The following is a 27,064-nucleotide window of genomic DNA, read 5'->3' on the forward strand; positions in this document are numbered from 1 at the left end:
TCAGGAAGTTAAAATTTTATGATCAGAGTAGAAAATAAGCTAAATAAGGAGAATTGGTCAAATCCAGAAGGAAGATGCCTTTCCCTGGTGGTCTGTAAGGTAATTTAAAAAGTTCTAAACAATAAAGGCATAGGTTAACCCTCAACTCTATGTTGGAAGATTAGGATTTTTCTCAAGTAAATACAGGCCACCCAGAAGACACCAACATCTTATAGGATGGCTCACTGGTTAAGGATGACATGAACCAGATCAATTCCTTAGATTTGTACAACCCCCAGGTTTCTGTTTGAAGATCATGGAGATTGACTGGTTTCTCTATTTATATAAAATACATCTGTAGTCACTGTAATTTCAAACGTTTTGGTGTAAATAACAACTTAAAGCTTAATAAGCACTTTTGATGAGAAAAAGATTTCTGAGCCAAGGTGTTCTTTTTAGTTTGTTTTTCTTAATCCATGAGTTGAAATAGTTACACAATCCAAATCGCATGCTATGCTTTGTGAAGAACTGACATTAACAGCCATTGCACAGACTTGAATGTCCTTCTTAACACCAAGGTTAGGTGCCAAGAAAGGCATTCTGGTTGGTCCCATTCCTTGGTTCAAGCCTCCACCCCTGGTCCAGACATAAGAAAACATGGCCAAGTCTACTCACTGGGAGAAAAAGGAAACTTCTGGCGAACACTCATGGAGAACATTGAATGGGGAGCACTGGAAAGAGAGGCTGGAACCAGATTATGAAAGGACTAGTTTGCCCTAGTAAGGAGCTGGGATTTTACCTCATGGACAACAGAAAGCCACGAATGGTTTTCAGGCCAAGGAGGTTGGCCCACATAAGGAGACTAAAAGAGCTCAGCTGCATGCAAGCTCAGCTGCATGCAAGCTCTATCTTAGAAGACTCTGTGACCTGTGTTTGGGGACAGGCAATGACAGCAGTTCAAGCATACTTGGGAGTGCAGAAAAAGACAATAGCCTTAGCAGGAAGAGCTGGCAAAAGTTAGGTGAGAGAGTCAAGCTACCCAACAACCCATCTGGGCTTCAGAGCTTGGTTCTGATCCTCAAGAGAAAATGAAAGGCAGAACCAAGAATCAAAACCACAAACAGAAGGGTCATTTGGGAAAACTGGGCACATACAGCTCATCCTGGAATCAATGAGCTGGCAAATTCATAGGGTCTTTAGAAGAAACTTGGGTACAGCTGAGGCAGGCAAACGAATGGCACTGAGAATCCTTAGGAAATATCCTTTGTCAGTTTCCTTCATCATCCCTATTAAAATTAAAATAAAATGTGTTCAAACCTCCAATCCTTATAAAACTAGAAACCTAGTTATCAGAAAAGATTTATATTTTATCTGGTCATTTCTGGCCTGATTTCCTGCTTCAGCTGAACCCACAACTCATGCATGCCTCACCGCTTGCCAGTGTTCCCTTATCTTGACAATTCCTTTGCCTTGCTTTCCAAAAGTTTGCTCCAGGACATAGCACTTGGTAGATGTTTATTGAAGATCCATGGAGGATGGAAAGATTACATTACATCCAGCCTAGCAGATAATTTAAAATTTAAACTTAAATAATAGGCATCCCTATTACCAAAATGCACATCGGCCATTCTCCCTACACCCTCCACTAAGGAATTTTCATGAGTTGTCTTTTCCATTTGACCTCTGACTTCCACCAGGTCATTCTGCCCCAACATTCTTCTTTCATACTCTTTCCTTTTACACACAACCTTCATTAGTTCATTTCAAGTTTTATACAGAGAATTTGGTTATCTCTTTTTCTGGCTGTGTTCTAAGGGTTACTTTTCCACAATCAAAATGGTCCATCAAAATATTTTGCTAAGAAAGAAAGAAAAAAAGATGATTTTCCTCCCTTAAGAGGAATTCTGCCGCCAGCAATTAAAATAAGATTCTTTTTCCTTAGTATACTTGCATCTATATATTGAGCATAATGATATCTTTTTTTTTAATTTAGGATTAATATATCTAAACTGATGTACAGATATTCTACCGGGCTACCCCTGCTGACCGTTCTTGCTATCACTGTCTAAGTGCATATTAGGAACAACAGTCATGTCAGAATCTACTTCTTGACTTTCCTCCTGACAATTTATAGATTCAATGCTATTTAGACAGGTAGAGATATAATCTCAGCAGCAAGGCAATTCCCTCGGGCCATTGTACATGCAAAATATTTCCTCAAGTGAAAAATGGTATTGGAAGATTTCACTGAGAACTCCTATAAAAAAAGAATTCCTGAAATTGCAGTGTTGAAACTAGTAAAAGGGCTCTGCTATAAGAAGCAATATTCTCACCAGGCTGTTGGTACCATTAGAGAAATTTACATCTTGAAACAGCATTGGATGGTGGTGATAACAAGCGCAGAGTCAATGATCTTCCAGGTTTGTCAATTGATCTTGTCCCAGGTAAAGCAGGGGCAGTTTACTGTCTTGTTGCAAAATAAATGCAGGCCCCCAAAATGTCAGCTGCACAGCATGAGCCATTTAGTGCCTAAAAGAGAATGAAATCTTCTCGGGAATTGATGAGCACAGGGTCTACTCAATTTCCAGTTGGAGGATCATATTTGTGTACTTGAGAATTGATTTAAACTGTCTCTTGTTCTTCAAATACTAAAACCAGACTACCCATTTTTTTGGAAATACTGAAATTGTGGATAATTGAGGAAAAAAACAGGCAAGGATCTAGCAGCTATACCCAATGTACTGTATTGTTGTAAAACTACTTGAACACCCTGTCACTCATCACCCTCCCATATGTGTCCCACCCCAAACCACCAAATCAAACAATGGCAGAAATGTGAAAGACCCAGGCAGCTCACCAGCATTGAGTAGTAGTAGTCCCTTGGCAAACATGGTGAAAAATTCACCTGGGCAGGTGACAGACACTTGGGCCTTGGCTAGGGCATTAGTGAACGGTATTTATAAAGACTAATTAGATAGCTTTTGTTGAAATGTTTCCAAGGTGATGAGCAAAATAAAGCCAACCTAAAGAAAATATTTAAAAGTCTCTCACTGAGCATGCTCAGAGAGAGCATTTTAACTTCTTTTATTTTTAAAATGCTCAACCATTTTCTTCAAAAACTTGGCTCGATCCTCCTGATTCAGTGATAACTGAAGTCATGCCAACTTTGATGTTTTTAGCTTCAGCTGTTTTAAAGCTATATGTGATCCCCCCAAAAGGTTGGAATGAATTTTTTTCTGAGTGAAGAAGGAAGCATATGTTTTAAACCCTCATGTGCCTTTTTTGAAAAGGATGAATTAACATCCTATAATATTTTACCTTTGGGCTTAAAATAAAGAGTTTAGTTTGAAAGTCAAGGAGACATTTTTCAGAAATTAAATGGAGACACAGGCCTTCAAGATTAAGCCTATGGATTTTGACTATTTTGCTAAATACATTTGCTGACTGGCATGTCTACTGCTATTGTTTTTAACATGGCAGGAGAGACAAGGCGGTTTGGATACTTGGGCAAGATGGACCACACACAAACCTAATTTCAGGACATCAAAAGAGCATAAAACTAATATGAAGAAACACTGGAGCATCTTGAATACATTTTTTTCTAACCAGATAAATGACAGGAATAATGGGGAATAAAAATTAATTTAGAAAGCTTTAATCCACCTGATGGTCTAATTTTCCCTTCTAATTTATAGAAACAGGAAGAGAAGAATTAACGATGAGATGTTAGAGGCTGAATGGTACCAAATATAACTGATGCCATTGAAGGAGAAGGTAGTTAGAGGAGAGGGTTGTCATGCTGGCTTCTGAGAGCCATGTCTGCATTCTTTTCTGTTATTGACCATGCCAAGGCTTCCCTCACACTTTCCAAGGGATCAATTGATCATCAGATCTCCTTAGGACACAGGGGAGATGATAAGGAAAGGAAATCAGAGTAATTATGGCTGATACAATTATTACCTAGGAAGGTAGACAACAGTGCTAATAATGCAGGAGGAATGTGTCAGATAGTTCCCAGCAAACCCTGTGGTGAGTGCAAAACTTACATAAGAAGTGGCTTCTCACCCAGGGTGGAATATTCCCTAGGTTACTACAGATGGAAACATTGGATGATATCAGTGCTTCCAGATCAAACCTAGGTCATTTTTGCAGATGACTGTGCAATGCCAATCTAGTAGTATCAAGTTAAATTTCACTCAATCATAACTCCTACTATATTCTGGTATTTATCCGAAATTCTGGGAGAGCAACAAAAGGAAAGAATTGGTAAAGAAGTGACAAACGTCTCACTCTCTTAAAATGTCAGAAGAACTGTGGGCAGAAAAATTGAAACCAGAATGAAAGAAAGGTTTAAAAGGAAATTGAGTCTGTGTTTACAAAAGGATTCCAATTCTGGGTGAACTGTCCAACTCAACCAGTTGCTTTGGAGAAACATGATTAAAGCGATGACTGAGGTGTTTTGTGTCCTAGCCTCAGTTTCCTTTATTCCCTTCTGAGTCCAGTAACAGCCAATCAGAAAGGAACCTGGCCTGGAGGCTTGTCAGTGATAATAATTGAAAACATCTGTCTGTGTAGCAAGTGTGGGAAGCCAACGCAGTTCCCTGACAGAGGGAGTTCTCAGACAGCAGAGCCGTAACCACGACTGTGCTCATATTCTCCTTCACAGACTTTTCTCACTGCCAGCTGTCTTTATTCTCCTGCCAGGAAAGCAAGGGCCCTGGGGCTCTCACCCAGGCTGGGGTTAAGTGAGCTGGGACTGGGGGAAAAAGAGGGACAGCCTGGCTCAGAACTCTGGGTATAGAGACAAGGGCTATCTGATTGGGAACTAAAGAGACCCAGGACTGAGGAAAAAGAATAGCAAACAGAGAAACCAATGAAGTATTAGAAGGACAGAGGGCTAACAATATAAGCATTCATATTTTGCACCCAGCTGACCTGCATTTAGATCTTGGCACAACCATTTCTGTGGGACAATGGGCAATGTTGCTAAGCCTCAAGTTTCCCATCTTTAAAATGGGAATAATAATAGTGCTTACTTCATAAAGCTCTTGTCAGGGAAAATAAGATAATAACATTTGAGCGGCACAAGGCAAGAACTGAACAAACACTAGCTTCTTTATCAGATAGAAGATAGCTCACCAGATAGTGCTTGAGGTTTCGAAAAGTAGAGGCAGAGACCTCTATTAGAGGGCCTGATACCTTGGTCATGAGTAGGGGTGTTCCCGCTGATAGCGTAATATTGATTAAGATAGTCACCATGTTATTCCTACAAATATTCTTCATCCCCTGGCTATAGCCTTTTAAAAGCCACTTTGACAGTCTGTGTTGCTTAGCTTCTTGTGATCTCTTCAGTATTGATTCTTTCTTGTAGCTTCTCTCTGCCCCTAGAGCCATATTCTGGGCTGTACCAGCTTCTGTCTGATCTAGCAGGCTTCACCTCACTCCTAATGTACCAGGGCATTGGTCCCCCTGTCCCAGCAGTGTGCCAGATCTTTCAGCTTGGTATTGAACATATCAAGAGGATATCTGGTCAGAAGAATGCCAGTAAAACATTATTTTAGCCAACAAAGGAATAAATTCCAGATCGTAGGTTTGAGAAAATTTGAAACAAAGGAAGTTGGAGCAAGGAGAAGGAAGAAAGTAAAGCTGTTAATAGAAAGATTTAGATGTTCTCCCTGCCTGCAGGAAAAAAAAAACAAAACAAAACTTTATTGAGAATATAATGAACCAATAGATTTGGAAAGAAAATATAAACAAAAGATTACAAAGGACAGCATTAAAAAATACCAAATTATCGAGATCATTTCATTGTTTAAGAGATTCTCTGGACATAAATTAACTACCTCTGAAAACTGCAGTAACAATCATATCACCACAATTGTATTTATAACGAAGTCACAGTTATTTGATGTATGATATTCACTTGGAAGCTGGAAAGAATAAACTCAGCTTGCAAAGAAGCAGAACTTACTTTTAGGGTGGGGCTTACGTCCTGAGAAAATCTAGCTTAACACATGGGTGGCAAGAAATAATACAAAAGGAGAAACTCGGGGAGGCCAACTTTGTATCATTAGTTAAGAACAGTTATGTATTGTATATGTATCCAACATAAACACTTGGCTAAGGATGTTACTCTACTGACAGTGTTTGCCTTTCCTTATGGTCATCAGCTGGTGACTACCGCTACTTGGCTGCAAAGCACTTCATCCATAAAGAAAAGCACCATAAGTAATAATGAGTGTGGGTTTGTGTTCGTTGCAAAGCAAGAACTCAGATTCAACAAGAGATTTTTTTATCCAATTGAAATGAATCAAACTGTTTAACCTAATTGGGCTTCTATAAATCAGGAGTGTTGTCATATTAGTAATCCTCCTAGATAAGGCATTGCAATGAGGCGCCATGCAAGAGTTCAAATATATAAACACAAAATAAATAGAATCCATTGACCCTCTTCTGTTCAACAGCCTTGTACATGTTTCCTTTCTCTATTGTCACTATTGAAATAAAATTACCACTTAACAACTGACATTAATAGATCTTTTTAACCATTGAGAGACTATATTTTTCCTTTCTGTGATTCTGTCTTCAATATGCGCATAAAACCACAGAAGGCCCTGATCTTTTGTTGATTATAAAGTCAACAAAAAATAGGGGAGGATGCATATCCGTTGAATCCGGGTTTTAAAAATACATATCATGAATATCGTGCAGTTGCTTTTTAAAAATTAAGCAGGGGTATCTGTGCTAATCTGAAAGAAGCATTGGTACATATCTCTTTTGCATGTATTTCTTTAAATCTGCTTCAGATAGTTATCTTTGTAAATTAATTCTAAGGTATTTCTAAGTTCACTATTTGTCTACCTTGACACCTCTCTCCAGCTATAATTTTCCCTCTTTTTCTGTTCTCAGTTAAGGGCAACTTGGTTCAAATCCCCCCAGCAGCTTGCCTCTCAAGTTCCCAGATTCCTTCTCATCCAGAAATACCTTGTCTCACTGCTATAGATGTATCTGATTTCCTTTTGAAATTATTTTTCCACTGAATGGCACATTCCTGGCACAGATGTCATCATTCTCCATTCCAAATCCCATGGAGAAATTATTGGTTGATCACATCGCCCTTTCACACTGCAGCTCCAATTTCAGGGTCCTCCCCCACAGAGCAGACTGCCACCATAGCCAGGTAAAGCAAACCGGTGTGTCATCCCTCTGCTAGAGTGGGTCTCTTGGTCCATCGCCACCATTCTTTTATAGGTGTTATGAAAACAAAAATGCAGACTACAGACACACCCTTATGCTTCCAAGAGAACAGGAGGCTCATGTCTGTTTCCTTAAAAATCCCCAGTGTTTGCCTTTCTGTTTCATTCTTTATTTTAATAAGTAAATGGATATCTTATAGTAAAGATATACATTTCATATAATATATAAAGTATGCATAAATATGTATTTAAAGTATACACATATATATGCAAGATATTACTACAAAACCCTTACTTCTCAGGGTTCTCTTATTTTGCAACTAATAGCTACACTTGCAATGTGTCTCCAACCTTGTCGACTTTCCTTACAAATTGTTTCAAGTTTGAGGAAGAAAAAGTGTTTAAACTTTTTTTTTAAGTGTTAAATTGTTCAACAATAGGATTCAGAGCACAAGGAAATTAGAAATCCTCTAGCCTAACTGTCTAATTTTGCAAATGAGGAAGCTGAGGCTGAGCAAGGCTAAGTGAATGCCCAAAGTTCTACACACAGTAAAAAAGTAAACTCAGGAGAGAAAACCAGGCTTTCCGTTTCCTTGTACAAGTTGATCTTCCATCCAGTTATTGAAACTGGTGTGCGCTAATGAGGCTAAAGGTTCCTCGCTGAATCACCTTTCTGTCCGGGTGCCTATGGTACTCTGGGTCGGTAGGCTTCATGGATCTCTACACAATTCTATAGGTAGGGGAAATGGATTCTTTCTCATTTGGATAATAGAAACATTATGTGTAAGGAAGCAGGACTTTTCAACACAAAGCTCATAACTCCTGCATTCTATTTTTGACACCTTAACCTAAAGTAATTTCACACTAACTCATAAAACCTTTGAAAATGGAGCATCCAAGGATGATATTTTGCACTTACTGAATTTCCTTTTCCAAAAAAATACATCTAAATGTTACACTAGATTGTTGTATTTCCAGATTATATTCTCCAGTCATTCTCTTTAATTTGTTTCAAAGAAAGTAAAAAGAAGACAGGAGAAAGGGAGGGAGGAAGGACATGGAAATGGACTCAACATCTTCACTGATGAACTTGGCTCTCCTTCCTGGACGTAAGAAAAAACAGCTAAGAAGAGTATCTGTGGACAGCTTTGTTCTGACTGTAGACAGAAAAATATTGGGGGGTACCACTTCTGTTCAGCTCAGCTCCCTTTCTTCTAGAGCAAAAGTCATCTGGAGGAGGAAAAATTTAGGCTGCCAGCCACCAAAAAAGCAAAAACTATTTGCAATAACAAGAAGGTATACAATGCCCAAACTCTCTACTGCAAACAAAAGTAGGAGTAAAGCTGAAGGTAACACACCACCTAAATTCAAAGATTTTGCAATCTAATTGAGGGAGATAAAGCATATGTGCATGAAATAACTTAGAGATAAAAATAAAACATGTCAACAACAATGTAATACAATCTCAATGTTTAAATGCCAAGAAAGCAAATAACGAAGTGATCAGAATACAGTTCTTAAAAGCTTCCTGGTAGAGACAGGATTAAATATGGTTTCGGATATGGTGACTGACATGGAATACAAAGCAATTCAAATGTGTGTGGCCATAAGGATAGATGACAGGGAAAATGACCTCTGGACTCTGAATGTACGCAATCTGCTTTTGTTATCTTTTTTTTTTTTACTTTTTTAATTAATAGATTTTATTTTTCAGAACAGATTTTGAGCAGACAGTACAGAGAGTTCTCATATACTGTTTCCCCTCACCACACACACACACACACATACAGAGTATCCCCTATAATTAACATATTACATGAGTGTGGTACATTTGTTGCAGTTGATGAGCCAATATTGACAGATACTATTAACTAAAGTCCACAGTTTACATTAGGGTTCACTCTTGGTGTTGAACATTCTATGGGTTTTGACAATTGTGTAATGACATGTCCCCACCTGTATAGTATCATAGAGAATAGTTTTACTGCCCTGAAAATCCTCCGTGCTCCACCCTTTCACCCCTTCTGCTCCCCTGACTCCTGGCAGCCACTGAATTTTTTTTCCCATAGCTTTTCATTTTTCAAAATGTCAGATACTTGTTATCATGCAGTATATAGCCTTTTCAGACTGGTCTCTTTCACTTAGCGATATGCATTTAAGATTCCTCCACCTCTTTTCATGGTTTGGTAGCTCATTTCTTTTTATTGCAGAATAATATTCCATTCCATGTCCCACAGTTTGTTCATCCATTCACCCATTGAAGGACATTCATGATCTTTTTTAACTTAAAAACAAAGTTTTTTAAATTTAAGTTTTAACTTAATTTTTGTAACCAATGCATTTCTCAGGTAGGAAATAAAGTTCTCAGAACACGTATTCTTTTTACCTCGAGACTGGTTTGTCTAGGGGAGTATCCTGTCATTTTCTGCAACACGATACTAGACTATTGTTTCTGTCTTTAAACTTGAGTCATGGACCACTTCTCCTTCTTGCTTCCATTCTTCGGTGATGTGAGAGCAATGAATCTTAGAATATGCAACCAAAAGATAAGAGTTATAAAATTAAGTTTGGAATTTTTTTTTCCTGAGGAAGATTGGCCCTGAGCTAACATCTGTTGCCAATCTTCCTCTTTTTGCTCAAGGAAGATTGTCACTGAGCTAAGATCTGTGCCAGTCTTCCTCTATTTTATGTAAGATGCCTCCACCATGTGGCCTGACAAGCAGTGCTAGGTCCGTGCTTGGGATCCAGGCCTGCAAACACTGGGCTGCCAAAGCGGAGCAGGCAAGCTTAACCACTATGCCACCATGCAAGCCCTGAAGTTCTGAATTTTTAAATGAATGTGGTTATTATCAAGCATCTATTGGGGTCATGTCTTTTCCTTTCCACCAGAACTACAACAAAGTGTTGTCTTCACAATGAATCAGAATATAAAGCTAAATTCGGAATTATGCCTTTTTCTTTCTTCTTTAGTTACAGTGTTAATTATCTCCAAAAAACGATTCTATGACTCTTTCAAAAGCGACATCCTAAGGTGATGTTGATTCTCTAAGAGGAACCAAATATCTCCTGGTGACTGTGTCTTCCTTTCTGACACCAAATAGCATTGATAACTGAATTATTCTAATAATAATAATAATAGTTTTAAAAGGCTTCCCTGCCATTTGAAGGGAATTTACAATTAAAGCCATTTACTTGGCCCCCTGATTCTGTACACACGTTGGTTTTAAGACAGCACACAGGAGGCTTTGCCAGGAAAATTTAAAAGTTCAAGCAGAAAAAAATAATCACAATATCTTTCAGTCATTTGCTGCTTGTATTTGTTTCCTTAAAATGCACAGCTAAATGCTCTCTACATACAGATATCACTGGGTAGGCGGGGTGTATCTTATTACTGGGTTATTTTCCAGTACATTTAGCGTAGTTAAGGTAAAGTGTATTAACTTTCTCTCAAAATACAGATGAAAACAGAGTTGTAGCAGCCGTGAATGCTTCAGCCATTGTCAGGAAGTTAAGAGCTGACAGGAGGTCCAAATAATCAACTCTGCCTGGTGCAAATACCGTCGTTTTCCCCTGGGATAGCTGGTCTAATCCTACAATGTATCTGACTGGCATGAATGTAGAATTACTTTCAATAAAGATTTTATTTCAAGCTTGGATGATTTCCCCCAAAACATCTTGTCACTAAGGCAAAGTATATCATAGAATATCTGATTTTTTTTTCCCCTACAACTCAGCTTTGGAGGGGAAAAATATACATTTCAACTCAAGTACTCAACTCAGGTCAATTCACTGTAAAAATCACATTTTAACATATCTAGACTGATTAAAGATTTGCTGTGTTAAAGAAATCAGGGAGCTGTCAAAGAAAGCTTACCCTAAAGTCTGCAAATGTAAAGAATAAGTAACACATTTGCCCATCTACAGTTCCTGCTCTCCCTGCCGTGGCCTTCAATCGAAGAGCAAGCAGGACAGATGACTCCACAGGCTAACACCCGACTTCTAGAATATTTGTCTTTTTGCAAGTAAGGAAGATTTAAAGGTCACAACTTCCAATAAGGATGAGATTGTTCTCAGGCTATATGAGAAATATGAATGGCCTGGTCAGGATCACCCTAAAATGATCTTCATTTCTCTATTCATTTCTTCTCTCTGTCTTTATCCTATTCTCTGCCTTCATGATGCCAAGTTAAGTCAGTGTGTTCAAGATAGAGCAATAGTATAGTAGCAGTACATTATTCTACTTTGAATTCATTGAAATGCTTCATTTTGTGCTTGCTTACATTATTTCAGCCTTGGTGTCACTTTGTTTAATTTATGCTTGGTTTGTATAATCTTAAAGATATCTTATGTTACCTACAGAGTTTCACCTCTTACTCACTAAAAGCACACAAATCGTATGGTTTAGTTCTAATGGGATAGGAGTAATAATTTTAATACTTAATAATCATAGCATGCTTCATTTATATAATGTTTTAAATTCAAAATCCCTTTTATCTCTATTATTATATCTTATGACTAAAATATAATATTACGATAAGACCTACGTGCGAGAAGGAAAATTCAGCATGGATAAAAGCAGATAAAACTCTAGAGAGGCATGGAAAGGTCTAGATTTGAGTCTCAGCTTTGTTATTTAATTGACTGTGCGACCTTTGGACAGGCCATTTAACCAAAAAGTCTTTAAACCCAGCTGCACACCAGATTTGCCAGTGACACTTTTCAGAAACTCAGGCGCCTGGGCCTCAGCCCTGGACTACGCATCAGCATGTCTGCACAATGCCTTTTCTTTTTTAAAAGCTCTAGCCAGAGTGGAAAACCAATGAGTCCTAATCTCCCTTTCCTCATTTATAAAATAACAATCAGCAAAAGCAAATGTAATCACATATAATAAAAATTCACATTTCTATAAGGTGCGAAGGGTTTTTGCATACATTTTTTATTTAATCTTCAAAACAACCCATGAGGTCAGTTTTACCATTAACTTCACTTTCTAAACAAGGAATCTGAGGCTCAGAAAACTGGTAAGGCCTCTGAAGTCCAGAGTCAATACCTGTAGAACAATAGTTTAAGATGCTGAGAGTCCGGATTGCAGGTTCTCCGTAGAGCAGTGGATCTCTCCCCGGGTATGAGAGAATCACATGCACAGATTTTATTGTACCCAGACCTCACTGTAGGTAACTGCAACAGATTCTCTGTAGGTGAGTCCCAGATGTTGATACGGTTTTGAATTCTCCACAGATGACATTAACATATAGCCCGGATTGAGAATCTCTGCCCTAGAATGACCAGACAAATTTGGAAAATATAAAGTACTATACACATAACATGATGGTTTTATCCCAGTTTTGTTGATGATCAAACATGAATTCGGAGTGGAAGGGAATGCTTCGTGAAGACAGAGCTGGTCAACATTTCCCACAGTGGGCAGGAATGGTCACATTTACATCCACAGCAGGTCATTCAGTGTCTTTAGGTAACGTGGCTCATTGCAGGCAAACCTTGAAGAAGAATACAGCTGGAGGCTATCGGCTAACCTCACTCCCCACAGCTAGGCAGGAAGTCCTTCCTTGAAAGGGAATCTGAGTGGCCCATCTGTGTGTCCAAAGCAGCCACCAGCACTATCAACTTGATAAATATGGGATTGGACTCTTAGCAGCCTGGCAACTAGGAGACCTTTTATAAAGGCCACTATAGTGTTTGATAGTGGTCCCTAAAAAGTGAGACATTTCATCTGCTCATAGAATTTATTACAACAGGTGATCGCAGATACGTGTGCTGGACGATAGAATCATGAGTTAGCCCGACCTCCATAGGTACAAGGACATATGCAGACATTGGCCCAATATATTCCTCCACCACAGTACAGATTATAAATTTATATGTGTAAAAGCAGAATAAATAATTTCTATCTTTGAGCAAAGCATTGTATACATTTTGAAGGGGTTTGTATTTCTGCAGCTACATTGAGCATTTTACCTAAAATAGAATTTGACGGTCAGATTTTAGGTGGCCAAGAAAAATGGTGTCATTATCGTTAACTTCAACCATCCATAGTGTAAACCAGATAAAAATTACATTCTATTCTAAACTCTTCTCTCCGGTTTTGTTCAAACTGGGTACATGTTGGAAAGTCCTCGTCAGATAGTATATGAGAACAAAAGGCCCCCTCCACAATTGCAGGCCCCTAACAAGCTCTCAAGCAATACGACCTCTCTTCATCTCTCATCATCTCAGAGTAGGTATGAAACTCAGGTGTGTGAGATTGTAATTATTGCACCATATTGAAATTAATTTCTCTCTCATGACCCATTCTTGTAAATGATTTAAATTTAGTCAATTCAGAGTGTCTTCGAGACTTTTTCCTGGGTTGTTTCTAGTTCTGGAGGGCTACGTGTGGCCTAAGCATTTGGTGGGGGCAGTGAGAGCATCCACTTATACAGTATTTCAATAAATATTTATTGAGCGCCTGGTACCATGAGACAAACACTAACCTGCGCCCAGGGATACAGCACTAAACAAAAACAGATGAAGTCCTGGTGCTTAAGACATTTACATGCCACTGGAGAAAGATAATAAAGCAGATAAGGAGGGGAGAAGGTGTCTGGTTTTTGTCACCTGTCCAGGCTGGTCTTTGTTCCCTTCTGGTTTTCAGTCGTTGTCCCCAACTTCCAATCCCAGGTCTGGGTTTCTGTCACTGTTCAGGCAGAACTCTGGGAAGCTATCTTATGCCATCTTTGCTGAGATACACCAGGCAGTAATTTCCATTTAACTACTCCTGGTATACTAGACAAGGGGAACTCTGGAATCTTGCTATATCCCTAGGTTTTCCCCAAGGAGAAGAATAACAGTCTATCTGAGCTCATAATCCTCAAAGCTTCTAACAGCCTGTATACCCAGGGAAGGGGGTAGGAAGGGCTCAGGACTGAACCACTTCCACGGGACCTCACCAGATTCTCAGCTGTCCTCCCTGACTCTCCTTCTCCCAGGCCAGAAAATCTTTCTCCAGTCTGGTAGCAGGTAGCGTGGTTCTTCGTTTACCTTCCAATCTCCTGGCTGGGCTGCAGCTGCAGCTCTGAGTCCTTGGGTACTTCAGCTTTTGAAACTCAAAGGGACAGTCCTTTGCAATTCAAATACCCTAGCTTACAAAAATCCAAAGCACTTTCTCTGCTTTTCTGCTGTATCATCCTTTCTTCCACTGTGGCCTCCGCTGAATATTGGGAAAGGCAAGAAGTACAAGGAAGGGTGAGGAAGAAACCTCAATTGTTATACATTATCCCACCTCGTCTCAAATGTAGTTTGACTTTCCCAGAATGTTCATTCTTTCGTCATTAATCTGGGAGCCCAAACCACACTTTAAAGGTCATTCACTCTGCCATCTAATTCAGGAATCTCAAACGTCTCTGAACACTGCCTGATGGGAAACTCATGGCCTTTTTATATTCATAATATTTAATAACCTTGATAGATGCTCCCAGTACTTTTCCAGTATGCATACGGAAAAATCTATACCAAATATTGATGGTAGTAACATCTAAGTCGTGGAATTATGAGGCATTTTTATTTTCTATTTGACTTGTCTGCATTTTCTAAATTTTCTATGATAAATACGAACCTTTTGAAGCAGCCTAGTCTATTTTCACAACTCTAATTCTGCCTATGGAGGTAAAATTGGTCTCTGGGGCAATTCCAGGAACTGGATTTACAAGAGGAAAGTTAACATTTTCTTCCATACCATGGCTTTTTGCATTTAGTCATCGTGGCTTGCCTAACTATTCTTTTTTCCAAATCAAACACCTCAGTCCCTGTGCATCCCTGTTTAGGAGCACATCACTCTGCTGGGCACATTCACCCTGCTGCTCTCTAGTTGTCTGGTGTCCCTCTTACAGTCAAGTCACCCTAAAAAGTACCTCAAACTTATTTTTCCTCAGAAAGTAAAATTAAGTGTGGACGATTGAATGATGATACCCAAATTGCAACTTACTCTCTTTCAGCTATTCTGGGACCTTTTAAACAAGGAGACAGTTTTCAAGAATACTGCTGAAGATTTGATGTAGATGCCCTTAGTGGCAAGTGAAACAGCTATTCTCTTCACCTATGTGAAAAGGAAAAATAAAAGAGACATTGAGGAATTCTGACTTTGCGTATTGATAATACTCCTTTTAGTTTTATCTAACATTACAAGGCAAATATTTAAGTTTTATATTTCCCACTAACATCTTATAATTAGGTACCTTGTTCTGCTTGTGCTTAATTAATGCTGATCCATGCACAATCTCCAATATTCTGTATAAAGTGTTACAAGCACATACTAGTTTCTAAACTGCCTTATTGGACAAACTCAGGTAGAGAATAATGATGGTCTTATAATTATTTCCTTTCTAAAAATATTCCCAACATGTAACATATTTCCTAGCCTTTCTTCCCAAATCCAGGGCAATATCTTCCCAAGATGGTGATATTATCAGTGGTTATTGGTAGTTCAGCAGAGCTCGGGGAATAAAAATTAAGACTTCTTTTACTGCCGACATGATCAAATGTTGATGGCTAAAACCACTTTAAAGCTTGAGAGAAAACACCTAAGGGAAACCATAGCTGAAATTCTCAATCTCTCCCACCAAAAGTGCATTTCCATTCACAATGAGAAATGAATGCTTTCAGAAGTTTAAAAACTGAGTGAATCAACAGAAAAAGGTAATACGTACTAATTTGGTTTTTCTTCCACCTAAGAACACCCTTCTCATCTCTGTAACTATATCCTTGGATGTGAATTAGGTGATTAAAAAATCAAAATATGTCACTAAGATTTCTTGCTGACTCTCTAACTTATTTCTCTCCCCAGTCTTCCTCAGGCCTCAGGCCTCACCAATAAGAAGCCCCTTGATTTCAAACTTAAAATTCTTGAATCTTAATTATTTGTAGAAAGACTATCCATATCCTAGAATAATAAAAATCTGCATCTTAATCTAGGCTTTGCCACTTCCTACGTGGCTTTCATCAAATATTCAGTCTTTCTCAGATTCATTTTGTTCATCTGAAAAAAATTCATCTAAAAATTTTCTTTCCCATCTGAAAAATAAAAAAATAAGACGAATATAGACAAATATCCTGATATATAATGAAGTTAAAACTATTTAAACAACAAAGTTCAGCATACACGCAGAGATCATCAGCAAAATAGAATGTTCCAGATACGTTTGTCTGAGTGCAGGAAACTGCCCAAAAAGTGTAGCATCACAAATCAGTAGAGAATGGGCAATGTATTCAACAAATATTTGAGGAAATTAACTACCTTTTGGAAAAGATTACTTTAGATTACCATCACATTTCACACACTAAAATATATTTAAGATGAATTAGAGGATACGAAATTATTTTAAAAACTGGAGAAAACCTTGATGATATGTATCTGATCTCTTTAAATGGATGAATTTTATAATAACAAAAGCAATGGTCAAAATTCCAAAAGAATTTATGACCACACACAAAGTTAAATAAATAAAATTAAGGAACAAAAGAATTGGGAGAATATAAGTAGAACAAAAATAATGAAACATGCTTCTTAATACATAAAAAACTCACAGATTCATATATACAACGATGTTCATTGTAGCCATTGTTTGCAATAGCAAAGAATTAGAAGTAACCTAAAAACCCACCAGCAGAGGAATGGTTAAATAAATTAAGGTATTTTCATATTATGAAATGTAACAACTTTTTTAAAAGGATGAAGTATTTTTATATGTACTGACTTGGAAAGATGCCCATGATATATAGTTAAGGGGGAAAAAACCAAATCGTAGCATATTATATATTTTTTATCTCATTCTTTTTTAAAAAGAAAAAAATATACATATATATAAAGATAGGTAGATGGATAGATAGATAGATAGAAAAACATCCAGAAGGAGCACCCATCTGTTAATTATAGTTATCATGAAGGAATTTGACTAGGAAACAGGAAAGGATTTTAGTTTTTTAATCTACATACTCCTCATTAGTATATTATTTTCCAAAAATTATGTATTAGTTTTGCTATGCAAAATAAATAAAATGAATTAAACAAACCAATAAAATGATATGCTTTCAACAGGAAAGGGGCGGGAGATGTGAACAGCTATTCACGGAAGAGAAAAATCTACGTGGCTCTTTTGGTTTTTTTAACTTCTTCCACAGTTCCTAAATTTAAAGAATCCTAAATTCAAAGAGTGATAAACCATTTCTCACCTATCAAATTGGCAATTATTTTTACAAGATATTACCAAAGATAATAATGCTAACAAGACTAGATGTTATCGTTTAGTACGATATGCCAACATATCCCACATGTTATCATATTTTAAGAAGAGAAGAGCCATACTTACTGGTCTAGTGCAAGTTCTCAAAGTGTGTTCCCCAGACCAGCAGCAGCATCACCTGGAAACTTGCGAGGAATGCAAACTCTCAAGTCTCTCACCAGACTTGCAAAATCGGAAATCTGGAGGTGGAGCCCAGCAATTTATGTTTCAATATGGCTTCCAAATTATTCTCATGAATGGTAAAGTTTGAGAACCATTGATCTAGTTGTTACATTTCTGCTATTTTACCATAAGGCAGGGGTTTGCAATAGCAGCACTATTGACATTGGGGGCCACATAATTCTTTGCTGTGGGAGTTCTCTTTGCCGTGCATTGTAGAATGTTCAGCAGCATCCTTTGCTTCTACCCATTAGATGCCAGTAGCAACTCCCCACCCCACCCAATCATGACAATCAAAACTGTCTCTAGACATTGCCACATGCCTTGTGGTTTGAGCAAAATTGCCCCTGGTTGTTGGGACTCACCTATAGAAATACTCCAAAATGTGGAGGAAGAGTACGTGGAAAAATTTTTTTATATATCAATTTCACTTATACTAAGAAATCATAAGGTACAACCCATTCTGTCTGATAAAAGGTAATGAGTAAATAATATATATTACATATAAAAGATATGGAAATTGCTCATGATAGCAGCAAAAAATGCTGGATACATAATTATGTAGAAAGTATTTTCTCAAATATGTATGTACATAAACTATCCATACATTTATATCACCTAAATGCTGGCAGTGTCATTCTTCTTCTCAAAACCCAACAATGCATTCCCGTCACCCTCAGGATTAAGTCCCAAATCCTTACCAAAGCTCATAGGTTCCCCCCAGCATCTCTTATCCTTTTCACCTCACTCCCCAGCCTCCAGCCACACTATCATCTTCCCTATTCCTACAACCAGCAAGCACAACCTTACCACTGGGGCTTCCTACCTGCTATTCTCTGCCTGGAGCTCTCCTTCCCCTAGTATGTGCACTGAAGCAGGTCTCTGCCCGAGCTTCCCTTCCTTAGAAAGGGCTTCCTGAACACCTTGTCAGCTACATGTGGCACTTCTCACCACCCTCTGCTCATTAGAATTATCTGGGGGCTATATGACCTGCAGCCGGCCAGGCCCCACCCGTACTAAGTAAACAAGAATTTCTAGGGATGAATTCTAGGCCATTAGGATTTTTTCAAAGGTCCCCCAGGTCAGTGGAAGAACCACTACTTCTCAGCTTTTCTTCAAGTACTTCATTGCCCGACATCACATTATATATTGATTAGTATACTGCTTGTTGTCTGGTTCTCCCACTAGATTATAAGCTTCATATAGAGAGGGACTTTGTCTATTGTACTCATTGCACTATTCCTGACATTCAGAACAATGTCCAACACCTAGTAGGCACTCAGTGGATTTTTATGAATGAATAATTTTTACATGGAGTTACTGTTTATGGTTATTGGTAGTTTTTTCTTACAATACTTTTCTAAACTTTTCAAATTCTCTCTAATAAGATGCATTACTTTATAATCAGAAAAAAAGAAATTAAAGCTGATTTTTAAATTCATCTTTGAAAATTGTGGTATATTTGAAGCACAGTGATTAGCACTTCATAGATATTTGACAAATAGTAACTACTGTTAGTGTTCCTTTTTGATATTATCTACTATGTAAGAGCTTTGGCTATGATATCCCATTTTATCTATGGCCTTTGTCACCTTACAGAATACATATTCAAACCAGAAATAAGCCATTTTGAAGCCTATGGGCTATTCACTTTTTTTTGCTTTATCAGTCCTCCTATCTTATTAGATATTTTGAATATTGCTTTAAAGATACCTCCAAATCTCCCTATCATGTCTAATCAAGAAAAGTATGAAACCAGTGAATAACTGAAAATGTTTCAGCCTTCTGCATTGAAATCAGTGCAAAGAGGGTATTCAATAAATGCAAAGAGTAAGGTCATGTCAGCTATGAATACACAAGGGCCATATAAAGCTCCTCTTCGAAAATGTGCTTTGAGAGAATTACATACACATGGCGTTAAAGATTATTTAAATACAAAAGTGTCAGAATATAGCAATAATTCCCAGTTAGGAAGATAGTTGTTAACTTGCTTTGGAAAATAATAATAATACAATACTTAGGTATAAAATTGAGGACTTTACAATTAGTTTAAACGAGTTGATTTATAAATTAACATATTAAAAAAATGACTGAATTACCGATGAATAACCACCTTGAAACATTTGTGACATACAGCCATGATTTTAAGGGAAAAGGTGAAATCCTTGCTAAGTCACCAACTTATTAAAAAAAAAAAAAAAAAGCCAGTGCAGACAGGACCATAGTTTGTGCAAATTGAGGGTAGGCAAGCATATGGTTAGCATGGGTCCCCCTCGAAGTAGTTATAGTACATAGGAAACATAAGTGGAGCACATTGAAAATTTATTCTATTTTTAACAGCTTCTCTTCACTTAAGTGGTCAAAGGCACAACTAGTATTTCACATACAGTGGCTGAGCTGTATTTTGCAAGCCAGGTGTGACCTGATGGTAGGAGTACATTTACCACCACACTTTCCCCATTCAAGTTAAACCGTCCTAAAGTTACATGTGTTGAAAAATCACAGCATTCCAGAGATAGGAAAGGGAACACTTAATACACCTCCAATAACTTGAGAGTTGTCCTGCAGGCAATTATGTGGCTTTCGACTTCCTTTGCAAGTCACTATGGTAACAGCAAAGCACAAACTTAAAAGGAAGTTTGCATCCATCTCTCTCTTTGGAGCTGGACTATTATTAAATGTTTTGGTCTTCTTAATTCAGCATTAATTTTGAGTTTTATAGTAAAGCTCTCTTTCCATTGGAGTCATTTGGCTGTGATTTTAAGCAATTAAGAAATTTCTTTGAGTTAGCAATTCAGCTCACTTTTGGAAAAACTTACCCAGCATAAGGCTGCAAGGATTTTTTTGTCTGGGGTCCAACATCTGTGCACTGTATTATAGATTGTTTCTAAAATAATCTTAAATTGATAGATCATTGCTCCTTCCATTTGGGCTTGACAAAAAGTAACTCTGCCATTTCCTCTCCTTTTTCTGCTGTAAACTGTATATCACTTTTTTCAGCTCTCGCCAGGAAAATGATTCTTATCCATTTCAAGATTTTTATAAACTTGAATCTTACTTAGTGGTATAAAAATTGCTTTTACAATGAATATATATCAAGTGCCATTTCATGAACAAAATTCACAAAATCATAATTATTTTTGTCAGGCTATTTTAAACTAAGCAGTATTAATAAATAGCCTTTTTCAAAAGAGTTGCAGTTTAGGGTCTTTTTCGTACAGGTCAAGCATTCCTAGGAGCTAAACTTTGAGCTCTTCATGTTACTTAGAATTAAGTATCTTTGCTATAAGTATTTCTTGGGAGTAAACCAGCAGTGAGTAAATGGACATGTTGAGAAATTCCCAAATATTGATCTAAGATCTCGATGTTTTTGCTCCTTCTTGCCGATCCATCAATTCACTGTACATTAATCTCTCAACCATGTCTCTGCTCTCACCTTTCTCCTTCAGATGGGCCTTTTGCCTTTTGGTCTTTGTTTTGTCATAGAAAGGGAGTTTCTTTCATTTCTTTGCTGAAAACAGGTTAAATTTTAGCTCAAAATTTACAACACTGTCGTGGAGTTTAAGGCCTAATGAAATCTAAGCCCTACCAGAGTGGTGCAACTTGCCGGGAATGACCACAATCTGACCTCTTTGTGTTAGCTGCTGCAGAGTTCTGAAGCCAGAGTAGAGTAGGAAGGTAAAAATCCATAGCATTTTCAGACTTATTTAGTCGGCCCTCAGCAAAACACCCTAGAGCAGCAGTGCCTAATCTATGCTCCTCGATGTCACTCAGGAAAGAGGATCTATGACATTCAAGTAACTTAGCGAAGACATGAGTTAAAAAAAAGATGGGCAAGAATATTATTCCGCAGGACTTTTCAGAGCCTTTATTATGCTATTATGCGTTGTGAATTTCCAGGAAGAAAAAATGGCATACAATTTTCTCCAAAGCTTATTTTACTCTGGAATGCTATTTTTGTAGAGCATATCATAGAAATGGTGCTTTGCAGAACTCAGTTTAGTGAAAGCTGTCCTGGAGGTATTGCCAAACCCATAGTAAAAATCTATATGCTTTCTGAATCAGATCCTTTCCTCCAACAATACAATTCAACTGCATTTTAAGCTACTGGAAGAACAACGTATTGTTTTTGAGAGTTTTCCATCTTAGGTACTAGACTGAATTTTTTTTCCACGCAGGGTTTTTATTTCTTTCAATGTTTCTCCTCTACATGTGTTTTAGTAGTTGAAAACTTTAGAAATAATAGCACTTGCAATGCCAAGCTGGCCCCCACAGTGAGAGTGGAAATGCTGATATCCATTGATTTGAGGTAAAAAACTGAGATTTAAATAATTTTTCAGGATAGTATTCTAGCTATACTTTGAAATTATGGCTGACTCCCTACGTGATCCTAAATCAACCATTTAACTATTTAAGAGTTTATTGAGATAGAGAGTAGGTGAGTTCATATTTGAATAATGAAGTTTATAAGAGCATTAATACATTTTCCCAGACATCCTCAGTTTGGGGGCCTTCTTTGCTACAAGTGTTTACCCCCACTCTCTGTTAGAAAGGAGTCTAATCTACTTTAAATGTTGGTACGAGAATATATTTACCCACCTACCTGAATCATATAGTTAGGTAGTTGGTGACTTCTACCCCAAATTAGTCTGCACCCTCAGCATCCTTTCTAACCTAAAGATTCATTGATTTTTCAACACACAGTGACTACTGGTTGGTTGATATTCAAAACATAAATTGTTAATGAAATATATTTACACACACATACCCACAAGCGCACATTTTGTAACAGTGAATAAGCAAGATAGCATGTATTCTATATAATACACATCTACATTTTCTTATTAACTTTCTTTCTTAACTACATTTAATTTTTCTAAAAGTTATTGCAAGTAATTTGATTTTCCCAACTTAGGAAAAAATTCCAAGCTGCCAAGAAAATTTAACCTGCAGTAATGCAAATATAACAAGAATAAAAAACTGTATGTTATTTAGTGGAATCTACTTATAACAAGATTATTTTAAAGGACTCATAAGTTAAAGCTGGTTTTATTAAAATCAAATGGAAAGTGTGCAGAGAAATGGATACAAAGGACACAGATTTGAGATGGAATGAATGTTCCATGTTTACACATGCATAAAAGCACAAAATGAACCTTTGGCCACAGGAAATCTAGGAAACTGATACACTGGCAGAAATGCATTACAGGAGTCCTCTTCTGTCACCCATGGCTAAGACAGAGAACTGTTTCCCTGAGGGAGGCTCTGACATGCACCATGAGCAGCCTCCTACTCTTCATCCTATTTAAAGTCAGGCTTGGTTTCCTCCTCTAGATTTGGCCCTGCTCTGTATTCTAAGATCAGAGCCTTTGGCTGAGGAGGAAAAATATAAAGAACTCTGGGAAACTTGAAAAATAGTCTAGTCCTTTCAGCCTTCTTTCTCTCTTCTCATGGCCTGAGTCCTACCTGCTGTATCTTTCTGGTATACCCTGGAGAACTGAGTTATTCCTCCTGTCACCCAGTTTCCTCCAGATGCTGAAGACTTCTTCCAGCTTCTACCCCCATAACCTCCTGACAGCCTCAACGGTCCACCCCAATAACCAGCTCTTGGACCTCCCTTGATTTCTAGCCACACCTTTGTGAGTTTGGCGCAATTCTGGTTCCCAGCTATCCCAACTCTCACGGTTCCTGCTTCCAACTGAAATTATAGCCATTATCAAATAGGAAAATAGGTCTTCAATCCTCAATCTATCTTTATGTCATCCACTTCCCCTTTGAGTCTCCCTGGATCCAGGTCCTAATGTTCTTCTTCTATCTTGTTGTCTAAGATGCCCTCTATCAGTCATTCACCTTCATACTTTCAATGCTCTCTTGCTTTTAATTCTACCTTCTCCATGCCCTATGACCTCTGAGCCTTGTTCCCTACTAGATAAATCTTATCAACTTAGACCTTTGCTATCAGTGAGTAATGTCGTTAAAGCCACTTTTACCTAAGAGGTACTCAAAAAATTGTTAGGTTAAGTTAGGTTAGGTTAGTGCTCTCCAAATTTGCCTTTAACGGTTGTTTTTTATTGTTATTGTGGCAGGTTCAATGAAGGAGATAGTATCACAAAAACGTATTGCTTTAAAACCAAAAGAGAAAACCTATCTTCCTTCACTGTGAAATCTTACTAATGACTTTTATAAGAAAGAGGTCTGGAAATGGCTTAAGAGAGATCCTAAATCAAGGAATAGGTGTGTTAAAGGCAAGCAGAGGCCCACTCCATTTGCCCTACTCCAGGTTAGGAAGATGTTTAAATCATTCTACAGACTTTCAGTAAATGTCATAGCAAAGTCGCATAGTTTCTTATATTCCAAAAGAAACTTTAAATTCAAAGTCTCAGATAACTTACTGTTACTCTAAAAGTATGAGAATCCCTTCCAGAAATGTAGCCATGCCAACAGTACTCACAGGTACAAATGTTCTCCATTTTAAGCAGTAGAAAAATGAAAATGGGAGGTATATTGAATATTCAGCCCAAATTTAAGAGTCATTTTTCCCACAATAAAACTATTGCAACCAGGCTGTCAATCACAATTCTACAGTGACAAATAAAAATTCAGACTGTCTTATGGGGGGATCTGATAATCATGTGGAGGGTGGCAGAGCGAAAAATCAGCCGAACATAGGAGTCATGACACACACCAGGGCCATGATGCTTCCACGGGCGCTGGAACCAGGCTGCCTGGGTGGGAACCTCATCTCTGTGTGATATGGGCACTTTACCATTCTTGGCCTCAGTCTTCTCATTTTTAAATAGGCTTGATAATAGAAGCTACTTCGTGGGATTGTTTTGAGGATCAAATGAGACAATAAAAGCATTTAGAATAATACTTGATTATTATTGATATTGATCAGGTCAAGGACATTTTGCTGACCATGAACTTGTGCTGTAGGGAGTCACAAATCCACAGCTTTGGCCCTTCTCAGTTTCTTTCAGGAGAGGGAAGGCTTGGTCTCTTCGTCACAGAAGTGGTACTTTGGGGATTTGTGAAGGGATGGAAGTAAAGCAAGTCTTCCTGCCTCCTCTGGTTGGGGACTGTGGAGGCCCACATAAGCCAAACGAAGAGTCCTCTAAAATCACCCAGTGCTCCAATCTTCCACAACGGACTCTGAGACAGAAGACCCTACTGCCTTTCAATAGGGTGTTCCTATACCTCCTTTATTCTCTCCACTCACATTTCCCTTAGTTCAGGATGTCTGGTAGAATGCAAAGTTTAGCATTTTTTAGCTCCCTGTCCTTCCATATGCTATCCCTATTTCCTTAACATCACTAAAACCTCACTGTTCCTAATTTTAATACAAAACCAAGTAGGCTTTAATTGTAAGAATAAATATTCTTTCTTTAAATTCTCAATTTATGGGATGGGGCTTAATTTTCTTTTTAAAAGTCCTGCACTGAAACAGACAAAGCGTTGTCACCAATAAAAACCACATCCTACTGTTTCATTGGTATGCCAGCTCTCCATACAGACTTCACACAAGAAAACACTTCTTAGATTCCAATGGGACTCCTTTCCTGTGCAAATGCTACAGGATTCTTCATTTTACTGAGATATGAGCTAAACTGGCTGACCAAAATGAATGGGGGAGACACTTAGAATTTTGCCATACATCTAAATGTCTCAGAACCTACCTTCTCTACAAAACATATTCCAGGTAGCATTTCTCAGGAACACTTTACTCACTGAAGGTAATCACTAAAAACTTTATTTTCTTCTCAGTCCTTATGTCTACCTTCCATCATTAATTATGCATATATTGTTCTATTTTTTGTGTTTGGATTCTTACATATTTTGTGTGTGTCTCACCTGTTTCCTCCATTGACTATAAATACTTCAAAGGCTGAATCTTATTAACTCTCAGTAACTTTGGCTGTGCAATTTATTCATTCATTAGTTCCACAAACTTTTATTGAGCACCCACAATGGCCAGGTACTATGGGGATGAAAAGTTGTACAAGGTAATGCATCTTCCCCCAAAAGTCACAAGTTCTATTTCCATACAGTGAAGCATAAAGAGTAGAAGATTAAATAGCGTTGTGGTAGTTGTTCTTTTTCTGGAACTAGAAAAATTTTTTGCTTGTGTTGCAGTCTCCGTTTTGCCAAGGCCCATCACTGCCCTTCCTTTCCTTCTTTAAAGTGAAATTTAAAAAAGAAAAAGAATTCAAGAATACAGAACTTTATAATTCAAAAGTAGCCACTATTTTGCTTCAAACTCCAATGGAATCTCTCTTTTTTTCTCTCTCTCTCTCTCCTTCTTTCCACAGGATAGTGGCCAAAGCCTCCAAGAACCTCATGTCTACCCAGAGCTTAGGGATCGTGTTTGGCCCCACCCTTCTGCGCGCTGAAAATGAAACAGGGAACATGGCGATACATATGGTGTACCAAAACCAGATAGCCGAGCTCATGCTGAGCGAGTACAGTAAGATCTTCGGCTCGGAGGAAGACTGACAGACAAGACAAGTTACTGAATATGTTCACATCTGTCTCGATGCCTAATATTTTTACATTTCTGTAAACATATTTCTGAAATATTTTTTTTCCTTTCAAGCGACAGATGCCTCGTTTTGTGAAAACTTAATGATGATTTGGTGTTTAAGTTCCAAACATTTGAATAAAATAGTTGACAATATTTGCCTATATGTGTTCTACATTAACCCTTCAGTGCTGTTCCTGCTAGCACTTCTGGGTGTACATTAGGCATGCTCCACACTATTAAATATTGTACAGGGTACAGCGCATGTCCAAGAATAGCTTTAATGCTGTTCCCGGGCATTGGGTGTATGGTTGCATATATGTAGGTATGTGAGTGAACATGAGTGTGCTTGAGAGAGTTGGTATGTGTACACACGGGTGAACATGCTCACTACCCTGGCTGCCTCAGGAGTGTGCCCACATGCCTATGTGTACCTAAGAAGAACCAAAACAGGAGGGAAGGTAGAAATTGATAATTTTAAAGTAGAGCAAAGGAGATCCGGTTCTCAACACATCCCATCCTTCAAGAACATTTTTGTATGTGTAAATATAGTCCAGCTATCCTTGGTGCTATATGGTGAAATTTACAAATACATGTTGAATGGCAATTTTTCTGAAGAAAAATGGCAGTTCAAAACATTTGCCATTGGATATGTTTTTTTATATATACCATTTGCAGTCCCATAAACATACTGTCTTATAAATTAGAAGGAAAATTAGTGCCCTGCAATTTTGATCTTTATATTACACAGGAATTGCATGACTGCTCATTTTTAATGTTAATATCCATTTTGAATCATCATCAAACTGTATATCTTCCTTTTCCCTGGCTGTGTCATTTTATGTAGAATTTTTATTATACTTCTGAGGATGCTTTATTGGTGAATTACATTAAATCCATCTAGAAAGAACTTTTTA

General features: G+C 37.8%; 1 protein-coding gene across 2 annotated transcripts in view; it reads left to right on the plus strand.

Moving 5' to 3' along the window:
• Positions 1–26,303, plus strand: part of ARHGAP15 (Rho GTPase activating protein 15) — a 606,459-nt gene extending 580,156 nt beyond the window's left edge. For both annotated transcript variants that reach the window (XM_046657907.1, XM_046657908.1), the window contains exon 14: positions 25,939–26,303. In XM_046657907.1, the coding sequence (XP_046513863.1) occupies positions 25,939–26,122 (184 nt within the window). In that variant the 3' untranslated portion in view covers positions 26,123–26,303. The remainder of the gene's footprint in view (positions 1–25,938) is intronic.
• Positions 26,304–27,064: the final 761 nt, after the last annotated feature.

This window comes from Equus quagga, chromosome 4 (assembly GCF_021613505.1).
Source record: "Equus quagga isolate Etosha38 chromosome 4, UCLA_HA_Equagga_1.0, whole genome shotgun sequence".
Taxonomy (NCBI): Eukaryota; Metazoa; Chordata; class Mammalia; order Perissodactyla; family Equidae; genus Equus; species Equus quagga.